Source organism: Leptodactylus fuscus, chromosome 1 (genome assembly GCF_031893055.1).
Source record: "Leptodactylus fuscus isolate aLepFus1 chromosome 1, aLepFus1.hap2, whole genome shotgun sequence".
Taxonomy (NCBI): domain Eukaryota; kingdom Metazoa; phylum Chordata; class Amphibia; order Anura; family Leptodactylidae; genus Leptodactylus; species Leptodactylus fuscus.
This window is the reverse complement of record NC_134265.1, coordinates 111,545,947-111,562,424: the sequence shown is the minus strand read 5'-3', so window position 1 is coordinate 111,562,424 and position 16,478 is coordinate 111,545,947. Positions and strand designations below refer to the sequence as shown.

Sequence of the window (16,478 nt, the reverse complement as noted above, 5' to 3'; positions counted from 1 at the left end):
TCGATGACATCATAATAGTCTCCATTCTACTAAGATGATGGTATAGTTGTGACATGAATGCTCTGCTGCAGCAAGTCTCTATGAATACACTGCAGTACCAGTAACTGGCTATGAGACTGATGGTGACTTTAGGCCTAAAAATGGTACAAAGACAAAATGATTTTAGTATATGGCTTTAATCTCTCTTAGGACACTGCATGCTCATGATGCTCTGCAGTCTGACTCTGGCCTGTTGCCCCTTTGTCACCCATGCCACAGAGGAACAGATGGAATAATATTACTGATAAGTCATGAGCTACTGAATAGCCAATTCTCCAAGGACTCAACATAGGTAGACAGATGTCAAGCAATCACGCCACCTAGAGGCAATTTTATGCCATTTCTCCCACCAGTTATAGTGTAGGCAAATAAAGTTTTACATGGATAAATTAGAAATCATGGACCAATTGAGATGTCTATATACTGTATGCAACAGATTCATGAACAGATTGTATGACATTTCAGAAATCGGATATAGCAGCTTAAAGGGAACCTATCAGGTGGTTTTTCCAGCATAAATTGTTCCCATCATGTGCAGGATGAAGTACCTACCTTTCCATACCTGCCTTCTGTGATCTTTCTGTTGTAGCAAAGAGACGTTATAGATGTATGAAAGCATAGAAATCCATATGTAAAGTAACCTAAGTAGTCCTAGGGGGCGAGGAGAAGCTTCAGCCTAGTCCTGCTGTCTGCTTGCTAACCACACCTCCTGGGCTCCTGACATCACCCTCACTCCTTGACATCACCCCCCCCCCCCCCCCAATATGCTTTTGGCATATAGCTAGATTTTACAGTTGTGCGCCATGTCATTTCATATCATTGTCAATTTCATTGACATTTCATATCCAACGACACCACTTTTCCTTTGCATCAATTTTCATTAACTTCTCCAATTACCAAAATATAATGTATTCACTCACCAATGGGAATCTCCGATAGCATTTCATATGTTTGATGCATATTCCTCCGACAGACATCCACAGAGTCATCAAGGAGGTGAGACAGAGCAATAATAATATCACTTCTCAAGATGCCATCCCTAAGAAAGTATATATAAATGGAAGTGTTAGAAATGGGTGTGAAGTAAAGACTGTTATTTGTCCTAACTAGTAGTAACTAGGTAGTTTAGTACTAGATATCCACTACACCTAATACAGTCCTATGAAAAAGTTTGGGCACCCCCATTAAACTTAATCATTTTTACTTCTAAATATTTTGGTGTTTGCAGCAGCCATTTCAGTTTGATATATCTAATAACTGATGGACACAGTAATATTTCAGGATTGAAATGAGGTTTATTGTACTAACAGAAAATGTGCAATATGCATTAAACCAAAATTTGACCGGTGCAAAAGTATGGGCACCTCAACAGAAAAGTGACATTAATATTTAGTAGATCCTTCTTTTGCCTCTAGTCGCTTCCTGTAGCTTTTAATCAGTTCCTGGATCCTGGATGAAGGTATTTTGGGCCACTCCTCTTTACAAAACAATTCAAGTAGGTTGGATCTACAGAACGGGACATTGCGGGACAGATTTATATTGATAATACTGTGTCACACATATGGCACAAGGCCCTTACTTGGCCATATCCGTTGTTCTGCACCTTATTCACCACACTGTATGAATGTAGGTGGACTTATGACACTTTTCTGTTGTGAATTATAATGGAAATCAGTTCCTAAAGGCTGCAGATTTCCATTCTGGTGCTGGGACATCCAGCTGATTTATACAGAAGCCTCTTCATAAATTTCCCATTTTCCCTACAAGTTGGGGCCTTCATTAAAAATGACATAAGATACACCAGTCTTAATAAATCTGCCCCAGAATTGCAGATGTGGTCTCACTAGTGCTCTATACAGCAGGTTCAAAACCTCTCTTTCTGCTGGTTACTTCTATCTATACAGTTATGGTCTTACTTGCTTTCCCTGCTGCCTGTCCAGACTGTGAACTCTGTTGAAAGCTGTCTAATATCAACCCTGTTTAAATCCTTCTCTTCTGAAGTCCCGGCTAAGGACAAAAGTTGCAGAAAAGTGGTGTTTTTTAATCTTACTGTAGTTTTTTGAGCCAATGTCAAAAGTGGGTTCAAAATGAATGGGAAATATAGAGGAAACTCTAAGGCCGGGTTTACACGGGGTTTTGTTCCGGAAGCTGAGGCGGAGGTCGCCTCAGGTTCAGGTCCAAAATATGGGGCAGCCGCAACTGGAATGCCGATTCAGTGCACTGCGAGCCAGATTAGGTCCAAATGAATGGGCCTAGTTGGGAGTGTCTTCAGGCGGATTCGTGAGGCACAATCCGCCTGAAGAATGAGCATGTACATTTTTTTTCAGCCTCAAAATCCTGTCCAAAAAAACTCCCTTGTGCTAAATCTATTCCTGACTTTGGCAGAAAAATCTGCAACAAAAAACACAAATTTCCCACAACATGTGGGCTCAGGCTGATACAGGCCTACCAATATGATACTCAGATAGAGGGTTTCTTTTATCCAAGGACACACTTGTACCATTGGAAACTGTGAACTGCAGTTCCTTTTTTTGGCCATTTATTCAGTGAAGCTAAATATTTTTCCGTGGTACAGACATTTCCAGGAATATCAACACCATTGACTAGTGTCATCACTAACAACTGATGTGGAAATACACCCTGAAATCAGAACAGACCGGAACAATGGAGAACACAAAGTACATGTCAGTCAGGGGTCACCAACCTTCCAATGTTATGACCAGCCATAATGTAGAAAATCTCAGTAGCCTTCTGCCGAACTGTGCGGTCTTGATCATACAGCAGATTTTTCAGACTTTCCATAAAACCTGTGTAATAAAGTGAGATGATTAAAGTTTACATCCCAATAAGATCTGATTCCACGCCACCCAAAATTTCAAGAATGACGGCATATATTGCATGAGATCCTATATTATTTTTGATATTATATGAAATATCATTTCATGAACTCCCTCATTTCAATGAGCTTTCTGTTTTAAAACAATAAATGGAATTGGTAATATTGTGTCCAAGTCTACATGCCTAGGCTAGCCACTAACAAACCAATAGGTTTATGGAGTTAAAAGGGTTGCGATATTAGGTGTTGACAGGTACACTTGCTGAAGCAATCGTACAACGCCCACAGGGTATTCTAGACAGGTCCTATTCTAATAAATGGGACATGTACATGATACTTGCCCAATCTACAGTTGTGTCCTCCATGCCTGACATGAGATCGGTCAGGACAGTATGCTTGGACAAAAGTCAAAAATTTGCAGGTGACCACTAAACCACAGATCTCATGTCTCACTCTCCTCAGGCATTATGTGACGTGAATACTAAGCGTTAACGGTAATGAGAACAGAGATCTGTCTCTCTGTCTCTCTCTCTCTCTCTCTCTCTCTCTATATATATATACAGTTAGGGCCAGAAATATTTGGACAGTGACACAATTTTCGCGAGTTGGGCTCTGCATGCCACCACATTGGTTTTGAAATGAAACCTCTACAACAGAATTCAAGTGCAGATTGTAACGTTTAATTTGAAGGGTTGAACAAAAATATCTGATAGAAAATGTAGGAATTGTACACATTTCTTTACAAACACTCCACATTTTAGGAGCTGAAAAGTAATTGGACAAATAAACATAACCCAAACAAAATATTTTTTTTTTCAATATTTTGTTGCGAATCCTTTGGAGGCAATCACTGCCTTGAGTCTGGAACCCATGGACATCACCAAACGCTGGGTTTCCTCCTTCTTAATGCTTTGCCAGGCCTTTACAGCCGCAGCCTTCAGGTCTTGCTTGTTTGTGGGTCTTTCCGCCTTAAGTCTGGATTTGTGCAAGTGAAATGCATGCTCAATTGGGTTAAGATCTGGTGATTGACTTGGCCATTGCAGAATGTTCCACTTTTTTGCACTCATGAACTCCTGGGTAGCTTTGGCTGTATGTTTGGGGCCATTGTCCATCTGTACTATGAAGCGCTGTCCGATCAACTTGGCAGCATTTGGCTGAATCTGGGCTGAAAGTATATCCCGGTACACTTCAGAATTCATCCGGCTACTCTTGTCTGCTGTTATGTCATCAATAAACACAAGTGACCCAGTGCCATTGAAAGCCATGCATGCCCATGCCATCACGTTGCCTCCACCATGTTTTACAGAGGATGTGGTGTGCCTTGGATCATGTGCCGTTCCCTTTCTTCTCCAAACTTTTTTCTTCCCATCATTCTGGTACAGGTTGATCGTTGTCTCATCTGTCCATAGAATACTTTTCCAGAACTGAGCTGGCTTCTTGAGGTGTTTTTCAGCAAATTTAACTCTGGCCTGTCTATTTTTGGAATTGATGAATGGTTTGCATCTAGATGTGAACCCTTTGTATTTACTTTCATGGAGTCTTCTCTTTACTGTTGACTTAGAGACAGATACACCTACTTCACTGAGAGTGTTCTGGACTTCAGTTGATGTTGTGAACGGGTTCTTCTTGACCAAAGAAAGTATGCGGCGATCATCCACCACTGTTGTCATCCGTGGACGCCCAGGCCTTTTTGAGTTTCCAAGCTCACCAGTCAATTCCTTTTTTCTTAGAATGTACCCGACTGTTGATTTTGCTACTCCAAGCATGTCTGCTATCTCTCTGATGGATTTTTTCCTTTTTTTCAGCCTCAGGATGTTCTGCTTCACCTCAATTGAGAGTTCCTTTGACCGCATGTTGTCTGGTCACAGCAACAGCTTCCAAATGCAAAACCACACACCTGGAATCAACCCCAGACCTTTTAACTACTTCATTGATTACAGGTTTACGAGGGAGACGCCTTCAGAGTTAATTGCAGCCCTTAGAGTCCATTGTCCAATTACTTTTGGTCCCTTGAAAAAGAGGAGGCTATGCATTACAGAGCTATGATTCCTAAACCCTTTCTCCGATTTGGATGTGGAAACTCTCATATTGCAGCTGGGAGTGTGCACTTTCAGCCCATATTATATATAGAATTGTATTTCTGAACATGTTTTAGTAAACAGCTAAAATAACAAAACTTGTGTCACTGTCCAAATATTTCTGGCCCTAACTGTATATACTGTATATATTATAAAGAAGGCATATTTAGAGAAGAATGACGCTTAGGGTAATATTAGGTCTAAATAAGATACTCAATGGCATGTATTAATACCCTTCATGGCTGACTGATAATGTGACCACTGGACAGAGAAAAGGCTATTGATAGATGTAGCTGTGAGAACTGTATGCAAAGAAGGAAGCGATTGTTATGCAGTTATACAAGTGAACAATCCTACAACTTTATACCTTTGCCTGGAGCATGACATTTTAGGACTGACACTAAAAAGTCACTATGTGCTCAAAAACCATCCATCAACTAGGAAGTCACGAATTAAAGCACAGACTTACATGTCATGATCCTATACTATATATCAGGGGACAGTACACATCTAGCATAAATCTCTCCTTCTGACATTAGCAGACCCTACACACCATCAGTAGCCATAGGCTGGATCTGGACCTGTATATTTTTTTTTCTGAATATTCTACAGTCTCTATAAGGCTGGTCATATGGTCATAATGGAGATTTTACTCCTATGGTTTTATTGATCTTGACTTTTGTCACTATGGGTTCTATGGTAGTTAAATGCAATATGTCTAAATGCTACGGCCACCTGAAAGCAGCCTAAGGCCCTATATTGCGGAAACAAAACATTTTTGGCTGTGGAAATGTAGTGGAAAAAAAACGCTGCGCTTTACAGTACTAGCAAAGTGAATGAGATTCTGTTTAATCGTATTCAAACATTACGGGATAAAACGCTGTGTAAAAACGGCACTCTCAAAAATGTAGCATACTAAATTACCTGCAAATACATCCACAGCAGTGCCAAATATTCACTGTTCCCTTCTGCACCCTTTGCTTGGCTTTATTTTACTTGCTGCACCCTGTATCACTATCATTTACATGCAGTGAATCTGTGATTAAACTACATTTCCCATAATTCATCTGCCTGCTCTCACTCTCTATGTACCCCTCCCTACTCCACTATGATTAAGGAGACAAACAGAGTTTCTCGGAAAAGCGTCAGCCTTTCCTGGAAATACATGGAAATACATTATTACGTATTATTATTATGATGTTGTTTTGATTAATTAAAAAGTTAAGTTTTATGGAGCCACCGTCCGCTGGATAATCAATCAACTGGTCAACCACGAGTGTACAGGGCTCTCAACGGTTTACTGTGGGTCAAATTGCCGCCAATTTGAATGTGGGGCGCCACATTCAATTTTCACCAGGACTGTATGCCGAGAACTGCACCACATAGGCTTCAACAGTTGACACCCCAACCATGTCCCTTTGCTGACACTGCAACGCAGAGATCGAAGAGTGGCATGGGCCTGCAACCATCGTCATTGGACCGTGGAACAGTGACAGCATGTGACATGGTCTGATGAATCACAGTTCCAGTTGTACAGAGCCGATGGGCGTGTGAGAGTGTGGTGCATGCCCCATGAATTCTGCATGCCAACAGGGACGTGTCCAGGAGGGAGGTGGCTCCATCATGGTCTGGGCCATGTTCACATGGTCGCAATTGGGCCTCATTGTCCAGGTGCAGGGATCATGACCGGTGTTCGATATGTGCAACTTATGGAAGACCATCTGCACCCCTTTCTGATGTTGGAGTTCCCCGATGGGGATGCTGTGTACCAACAGGACAATGCAACATGTAATCATGTTGGTGGCACGGGACTGGCATAATGAACACACCAGTGACCTCTCAACACTTGATTGGCCTGCCCGCTCGCCCACTCAACTTCATAGAGCATTTATGGGATGCTGTGGATACCAGTGTCCGCTCCATGGACCCAGCACCAACTACACAGGACCAATTGTGGACTGCAGTGCAGACTATGTGAATCAATATCCCTCCAGAACTCTTCCAACACCTCATGGACTCCATGCCTCGTCGTCTTGCCACCCATGACTTTTGACCACTGAGTGTACATTAGGAAGAGTTTTGTATTGATGCTTCTTGTTATTTGGCCCATATTTTTTGAAAACTGAATAATTTTAGCAGCAGAAACGAAGATGTTCCCCTATATATTTAATAGGTAAAGAAAAACACACAATGAAAAACGCTGCTGAAAACAACACGTGTTTTCAATACAGTTTTTCTCATATTGCTTTTTAGCTGCATTTCACTACATGGGGCCTTAGTCTAAGGTTGGTTGGTTTCCACAAAAACTGTAGCCTTTAAAAAGACAAAAAAAGCTGTGTATGACATGACTTCAGGTGGGCCAAGTCATAAGATTTGTGTAATGGGCGCATTTCCTAGATGAACCAGGTTCGCTTGGCCCGTTTTCAATACATCACAGTGATCTCTGACGCTGTGAGTGCAGAACAGTAGATCCCGTGTTGTTCTGGAACTTGCAATATCACACATATACACACCATATTACCTAGACAACACATGGACGACTAAACTGCCTCTCAGACTTACAGTCAAGTAGGTTGGGGTTGTCTAATAAAGACAACTTCTATCTATATGTCCTTTATGATAGATGGTGGAGCTCTTTGCTTGCCTTCTCCCAACAGCAATTTTAAGATCTCTCCACAGGTGTTCAATGGGATTTAGACCTGGACTCATTGCTGGCCAATTCAGAAATCTCCAGCCCTTTGTTTCCATCCATTTCGGGTGGGTTTTGTAGTATGTTTTGGGTCACTGTCCTGCTGGAAGACGTAGGACACAAATCCAGCTTTCTAACACTAGACCCTACGTTGAGACCCAAAATCCTTTGGTAATCTTCAGATTTCATGATGTTTTGCACACATTCAAGTCACCCAGTGCCAGAGGCAGCAAAACAACACCAAAATATCTTTGACCCTCCACCATATTTAACTGTTGGCACTGTGTTCTTTTCTTTGTAGGCCTCATTCCATTTTCAGTAAACAGTAGAATGATGTTACCAAAAAGCTCTATCTTGGTCTCATCTGTCCACAGGACGTTTTCCCAAAAGGATTTCGGCTTACGCTAGGTTCACACCTGCGTTTGGGTCTCCGTTCTGTGCTTTCCATCTTCTGCACGCAAGAAGACGGAAAGCACAGACCGGGTCTGGCCGTGAGCGGCGGTGAGCGTTTTATGCTCTCCGCCGCAAAAACGTTTTTTTAAAAAAAATCGGACACAGAGTACTGCATGTCCGACTCTGTGTCTGGATTAAAAAACCCGGTTTTGCGGCGGAGAGCATAAAACGCTCACCGCCGGACAGCTTTGTCACCCATTCAAATGAATGGGGGAGAAAGACTCCTGCAGATTTCCGTCTCCTGCCTCTGTTTTAAGCAGGAAACGGAAACCTGCAGAACGGAGTGCCGGGCGCAGATGTGAACGAGCCCTTACGTACACTTTGGCTAACTGCATTCTAGCTTATTTAGGTCTCTGAGTCAGTAGTGGGGTCCTCCTAGGTCTCTTGAAATAGCATTTAATTTCATACAAATGTTAAGAAATACTTTAATGCTGATCCCGATGCACCCTGAACGGGCTTGAATTTCTTTGGATTCACAACTATCCTGCGTTGTAACCTTTCGTCAATTTTTCTCCTCCATCTGCGTCCATTGAGATTAGCTACAGTGCAGTGCCATAAACTTCTTGTAAATTTTTTGATTTTTTAATCCACAATTTTGGTTCTCAAGTCCACAGACAGTTCTTTTCTCCATACTTAGTGTAACACACACAGACACGCAATGCAAAAATTAAGTCAACGTCTCTCCTTGTTATCTGATTTCAGGTGTGATTTTTATTTTGCCCACAACTGTTACTTGCCACAGGTGAGTTTGAGTGAGCATCACAGGCTTGAAACTAAGTTATTTATTCACAATTTTGAAAAGGTGCTTTGTCAGCACGCCCTGGTAATGGTTAAAAAGCCCGAGTTACACACATGGTATATCCACCCCACGCTGTTGAACAGCACTTACCTTTACTGAGAGGCTCCTGCTCCTGACTCCTGTACGGGTATATTGTGTATTTCAGTTATACACTTGAAAAAGGGGTAATCCCCGAAACGCTGTGTATAGCGTCGTGTGTTTTAAGGAAACAAAATAAAGTGCGTTTGATGTTAACTTAGTGGAGTAGCGCAGTGTTCTTCCTATCCATCGGTTTTCTTCCAATACTATTGTTCCCCAAGGGGTTCGGATACAATCGCTGCTGCTGTGAATCTCCTATATTTCTCTGATCGCTTTTAAATGAAGCAATTTCACATTTAGATTGCTCGGTATATTATGGTTTTATTGTGATTCTGTAAAAATGGATGTCCCTTGGGTGTAAAACAACCATGAAAAATTTATATTTTTTTCCACCCATTTTCAGCCACAGTCATGTGAATGTAGGGTAAGTTCACACAGTGGTTTTGTGCTGGGACATGGCAAGCAAATTCTGTCGCAGATTTCCTACTAACATTTAGCTCATTGGGAGGTTTATATCAGGAAGAACATTTTTTTTTCTGCTAGCTGATTTTGTTTTCAGCCAGCAGTAAAAAGAAGTGTCTTCTTCCATTGAAATAAACCCGAGGCGTTTTTTTGCAGCAGATTCAATCGCAAAAAATTCCATTGTGATTAGCCAAAAGTTACAGACGGATGTGGAAGCCATGAAAGAAGTTTTGTGGGGGGATGGGAGCCCATGCTTAACTTCTGCACCAGCGCCAAAGATTCTTTAGCTATGATCCTGTTTCTGGAGTAAACACTGTATTCTAAAAGTGAACTATAAGCCATGTGATCACCCTCAGCCAATAAGCAGGGTTCTGCTCCAACCCTTATTGTGATTTTATAGAGTTATGTTGCTTCTCCTCATTACTAATATGTTAGAAATAAGAAAACCTAAGGTTATGTTCTACTAAAGAAGTTTTAATACAATCCCATGTCCTTTGATCATACACAGATTACAAAGTGTAAGAGGAGACCGTAAAAGTATAGCAAGTAATGATAATGATATGGAGCATTTGCAGGTATTCATTAATAATGGTAATAGAGCCATCTAGTGGTGGAAAGCAAAATCACCAGTGGCTTCAGGTTGGTTTACCAATCTGTTTTATACATAACTAGCTTTTACCCGCGACTTCGTCTGCGGTGATTTGAGAATTGGGCGGACACAGACGTGTGAAACTGTAAAAGTGCTTTAAAAAGTTTGGTGGGATAGCAAATGTGATGTGTTATATTGTGTATGTCGTGATACAGACAATGTGATGTGTTGTATTGTGTATGTTGTGATACAGACAATGTGATGTGTTGTATTGTGTATGTTGTGATACAGACAATGTGATGTGTTGTATTGTGTATGTCATGATACAGACAATGTGATGTGTTGTATTGTGTATGTCGTGATACAGACAATGTGATGTGATGTATTGTGTATGTCGTGATACAATGTGATGTATTGTGTATGTCGTGATACAGACAATGTGATGTGTTGTATTGTGTATGTCGTGATATAGACAATGTGATGTGTTGTATTGTGTATGTCGTGATACAGACAATGTGATGTGTTGTATTGTGTCAGACAATGTGATGTGTTGTATTGTGTCAGACAATGTGATGTGTTGTATTGTGTATGTCATGATACAGACAATGTGATGTGTTATATAGTGGAAAGCTATATGTAAAATGTGAGTGAGTAGAGTGAGGGCTACTCCTGAGGTGACAGTAAGGAGTGTGCAGGCAGGTTGAGGCAGGAAATGCCAGGCAGTGTGTGTGAGTCTATAGCTGGGGCTAGGAGTCCTGCTTTTGTGTCTCCTGCTAGGAAGCCATGTTGTTTAGTGGCACCAAAAGTAGCCTGTGACTCAATCCTAAGGGAAAACTATGTTTGTGGAAAATTGCACGCAAATCCGTCCAGGCGTTTTAGCGTGATTGAGGAACAAACATCTAAACTCACAAACATCCAAACACACAAACTTTCACATTTATAATATTAGTAGGATACATATAAAACGTGAGCTAAAGTGTAAGAGTTACTTTAGTGTGTTTTCAATCAAATTTATGTGCACTGTCACCAAAACAAAAAGTTACGTAGGTTGTCTATGTCCTTGTGACCGCGCTTCTGCCCCAATGCTCTGGCAACTCTGTGTTATCTTATTAAGATCCAGAAGTCCCTACTAGTGTAAATGTCATAAATAGCAATAGGAATTCTGGTCTCTGACACCATTAAGTGACACACCAGACATTCTCTGGCACAAAGGATTCAATTGTAACCATTTTTTTAAGATGGCCTTAAAGGGTACCTGAGTTTTCATGAAAATCTGAAATATGTGCAGGGTCTTGCTGGGCAGTCTGTACTATGACTGTATAAACCTTCTTACATAGTGTCCTATCAGTTTTTCTACTACTAACGCAAGGTTCACACCTGTGCTCAGGTTTCCATTTTTCCAGTTCACTTGGGGACCTGAAAAACAGAAACCCAATCCACTTAAAGGGATCCTATCACTCAGACATGATTTTTTTTCTTTGTACCACGTCGAAATAGCCTTAAGAAAGGCTATTCGTCTCCTACCTGCGCCGCCGTTCACCTACAATCCCGGTTCTTGTCGGTATGCAAATTAGCTCTCTTGCAGCACTGGGTGCGAGCCCCAGTGCTCAGACAGCACTGGGGGCATCCCCAGTGCTGCGAGAGAACTCTCTCCAGCGCCGCCTCCATCTTCATAAGCAGCGTCCTCTTCAGCGTCTTCTTCCAGCAGTGGCTTGTAACTTCTAGGCCTCGGGCCTTGTGCAGAGCAGACTGTGCATGCCCACAGGCCACGGGAAAATGGCCGCTTGCACAGTATTGTGCAAGGCCGAGGCCATAGAAGTTACAAGCCACCGCCGGAAAAAGACGCTGAAGAGGATGCTGCTGACGAAGATGGAGGCGGCGCTGGAGAGAGTTCTCTCGCAGCATTGGGGATGCCCCCAGTGCTGTCTGAGCGCTGGGGCTCGCCCCCAGTGCTACGAGAGAGCTAATTTGCATACCGAGAAAAACTGGGATTGTAGATGAATGGCGGCACGGAGAAGACGATGAAAGGTAGGAGACGAATAGCCTTTCTTAAGGCTATTCCGACATGGTACTTAGAAAAAATCATGTCTGAGTGATAGGATCCCTTTAAAAAGCAGTTACCCGCGGTCCCCGCAGACTACATATGGGGTCCGCTGGGTTTCTGCCTATAAAATGCGGAAATAAAAGACCTGTTTGCATTCTTCAAGTGGAATGGCGGACGAAATCCCTCAACTGAGACCGTGCACAGTTGTGAATCCAGTCTAATAAACACATTATGGCTGAAACACAGTGTACATTTATCTCTCAGTCAGGGAGTGCACACAATAAGGAGAAGTCTTTCCCCTCCCCTATCCATAGTATATAATGGTCTGCCATTCTGCCAGGAATAACTATGCAATTTCAAACAAAAACCTGAGAAAAGACCATAACATAGGAGATCCAAGAACAATGGACTGTATATACAGGGCAATGCATGCAACCAAGCAGGTAAAACACAAGAAAAAAAAACAATATATGAGCCCAGTCAATAAAGCTGTAGCTGTCTGTGAATATCCACACCAGCAGCCAGGAGTAGTTACAAGTAAATAGAAGATTTTACTTACGGTACATTGTAAACTGTGAGATTTGCAGAATCCTCATTCTTTTGTACACAACTACAATTTGCAGACATGTCTGTGCAAGCTTTGAGGAGAATCACCCCCTCCCCTCTCCAATCATTGTGTGAAAAGAGAAAAGGAGGCCCCCTACACTCACTGAGATAAGCAAGAAGGAAAATAATGTATCTAGGGACAGACTTCCTTTGTAACAAAAGAGCTGCTATAGACATGAACTTTAGAGAGGTTTTCCAGGCAGAAATCAGACACATTAACTTAAGTGCATGACATTTTGGTCCAGAATCACATACTCTATGACTAAGTTGCCTAAATAGTGACCATTTAAAGAATACAGCTGTAGGTTAAAGAGGACTTTTAACCACCTCCACCAATTCAAGAGCTTAGCACTTATTATTACTGCTCCAGTAATTCCAGCAATTTTTTCTTGGCCCCAACCATTCCCAAGCAACACATTTTTAGTGCCTGTTAGTTTTCGTGCCTGATGTGCTATGTCAGCTCTGTAATGTAGAAGGGCAGTGTCAGGCAGGGGGTGCTATTCAGAGCCCCAATCAGAGGCAGCCAGTGTCAGGGATCAGAATCACACCCCTTGCCTGCTCCTGCCTGACACCGCCCTGCTGACAGTACAGAAAATAAAAAGCATATCTGGCACCAAAACTAACAGCATTGATTGCTCATGAACGGTGGGAGCTAGAGGAAAGATTTCCAACTGCACCAGAATCAGTAGAGCAGAGCATATTAACTGATGTAAAGAGCTGGACTTGTTTGAGGTGGTGAAATGTCCTCTTTAAGAAGAGACATTGCAGCCCAGAGGTTACACTGTCAGCTCTCCATTGTTTTGTTGTGATCTGCCCTCATCACTCACTATGAATAGCAGGCAGAACCTGCAGAACATCTGTTCTCCTTCATTGCAGCGAAGTCGGCCCACATAAAATGGCCTTTAGTCTTGAATATCAAAGAGAAACTGACCACTGAATTGTGAGACAGTATTTAGTTCCTACAAGCATAGATGTCAAAGACTTGAGATAACTATGATGTTACTTATTCATGCCATTAAATGCTATGTCATCAAAGGTATTTACAATGGGTCCCTTTGGGTATGAATGGGTGTGTTAGCTACAGCAGTGCACACCTATTAGGTTATCTCAGGTGCTCCCATTCATTTCTATTGAGAGGGACACCAAATGTCTGCTCTGCTTGCCAAACATGAGCAGTTGATAGTCGCTGCTTGTTCTGGGCATCATTGCCATTCCCAGCAGTTGGACTCTCTGTTTTTGTCTATAAACCATAAAGATGAGATGACTTACCCAGATGTACAGCCTGGTAGACATTCTCGGGGTCATGCAGCATGTCACACAATGCCATCAGTGCCCTCTGTCTAGTAAGTAGCTCAGGGGCCCTTAGCTCCTCATTTAGTTTAGGTAAATCCCTTTCTCCGAAGGCAACAGGTGCCTTAGTAGGGTCGATATTAGGTGGTAAGTAAGATGATATCCGGGCTTCAGCCATTGTACTGTCTTCTATGTCCTAAGGGAAAAACAGTAAGTCACGTAGGGTAACAGGTAACACATGCAATGCATCTGGCATATGACACAGTGATTGTATCCTACAAGTGCAGAAGGTTTATTATCCAGTCATTAGGAGTAGATACAATGGCTCATCCCTCAGCATTCCCAGCTGTACATTGCAGGAGGAATAAGATACTATGGGCTTAATATCAGTGGGGTGGATACAAGGGCTCACCTGTCAGCAGTCTCAGCAGTACATCTGACAGTGTGAGGGAGCAATAAGATATCATGCAATATCACTAGTGCTGAATACTAGGACTCACATGTCAGCAGTCCTAGCAGTACACCCTTCAGTATGGGGTAATATCATTAGTACTGGATGTGAGTGTGGGTAGAATTAGATGCTATGGGGCTAGTATCACTAGGGGTGGAGAAAACAGCTTACCTGTCAGCAGTCCTAGTAGTACACTCATCATTGTGAGAAGAATACAATACTATGGGGTTACCCATCAGCTGCACATCCAACAATGTGTGAAGAATAACATACTATGAGGTAAGTATCACTAGGGATGGATACAAGGGCTTACCTGTCAGCCGTCCTAGCAATACACTTGTCAGTGTGGAAAAAATATGACACTATGGGGTTAGTATCACTAGGGCAGGATATAAAGGCTTACCTGTCAGCAGCACACCTGACAGTATGGGAAGAATATGATATTGTGGGGTTAGTAATACTAGGGCAGGATATAAAGGCTTACCTGTCAGCAGCACACCTGACAGTATGGGAAGAATATGATATCGTGGGGTTAGTATTACTAGGGCAGGATACAAAGGCTTACCTGTCAGCAGCACACCTGACAGTATGAGAAGAATATGATATTATGGGGTTAATATTACTAGGGCAGGCTACAAAGGCTTACCCGTCAGCAGCCCACCTGACAGTATGAGAAGAATATGATATTATGGGGTAGGTATCACCAGGGCAGAATACAAGGGCTTACCCGTCAGTATGGGAAGAATATATTATGGGGTTAGTATTACTAGGGCTAGATACAAGGGCTCACCCGTCAGCAGCCCACCTGACAGTATGGGAAGAATATGATATTGTGGGGTTAGTATTACTAGGGCTAGATACAAGGGCTCACCCGTCAGCAGCACACCTGACAGTATGGGAAGAATATGATATTATGGGGTTAGTATTACTAGGGCAGGATACAAGGGCTTACCCGTCAGTATGGGAAGAATATGATATTATGGGGTTAGTATTACTAGGGCTAGATACAAGGGCTCACACGTCAGCAGCCCACCTGACAGTATGGGAAGAATATGATATTATGGGGTTAGTATTATTAGGTCAGGATACAAGGGCTCACCCGTCAGCAGCACACCTGACAGTGTGGGAAGAATATATTATGGGGTTAGTATTACTAGGGCAGGATACAAGGGCTCACCCGTCAGCAGCCCACCTGACAGTATAAGAAGAATATGATATTATGGGGTTAGTATTATTAGGGCAGGATACAAGGGCTCACCCGTCAGCAGCACACCTGACAGTATAAGAAGAATATGATATTATGGGGTTAGTAATACTAGGGCTAGATACAAGGGCTCACCCGTCAGTAGCCCACCTGACAGTATGAGAAGAATATATTATGGGATTAGTATTATTAGGGCAGGATACAAGGGCTCACCCGTCAGTAGCCCACCTGACAGTATGAGAAGAATATATTATGGGATTAGTATTATTAGGGCAGGATACAAGGGCTCACCCGTCAGCAGCACACCTGACAGTATGAGAAGAATATATTATGGGATTAGTATTATTAGGGCAGGATACAAGGGCTCACCCGTCAGCAGCACACCCGACAGTATAAGAAGAATATATTATGGGATTAGTATTATTAGGGCAGGATACAAGGGCTCACCCGTCAGCAGCCCACCTGACAGTATGAGAAGAATATATTATGGGATTAGTATTATTAGGGCAGGATACAAGGGCTCACCCGTCAGCAGCCCACCTGACAGTGTGGGAAGAATATGATATTATGGGGTTAGTATTACTAGTGCAGGATACAAGGGCTCACCCGTCAGCAGCACACCCGACAGTATAAGAAGAATATATTATGGGATTAGTATTACTAGTGCAGGATACAAGGGCTCACCCGTCAGCAGCCCACCTGACAGTGTGGGAAGAATATGATATTATGGGGTTAGTATTACTAGGGCAGGATACAAGGGCTCACCCGTCAGCAGCACACCCGAACTCAGCACCTGCCTGCTGCCGAGCAAAATAATTACACAAGGCAGCGTACCACGGTTACCATGCAACCAGTCTATG

At 42.5% G+C, this 16,478-nt stretch overlaps 1 protein-coding gene across 1 annotated transcript in view; it reads right to left on the bottom strand.

The window, feature by feature from the left end:
• RSPH14 (radial spoke head 14 homolog) overlaps positions 1-16,408 on the bottom strand; it is a 172,739-nt gene extending 156,331 nt beyond the window's left edge. The window contains exons 1-4 of the mRNA XM_075276513.1: positions 16,384-16,408; positions 13,943-14,159; positions 2,744-2,846; positions 960-1,078 (exon numbers count right to left, since the gene is read on the bottom strand). Of these exons, the coding sequence (XP_075132614.1) occupies positions 960-1,078; positions 2,744-2,846; positions 13,943-14,141 (421 nt within the window). The 5' untranslated portion in view covers positions 14,142-14,159; positions 16,384-16,408. The remainder of the gene's footprint in view (positions 1-959; positions 1,079-2,743; positions 2,847-13,942; positions 14,160-16,383) is intronic.
• Between the last annotated feature and the right edge of the window lie 70 nt (positions 16,409-16,478).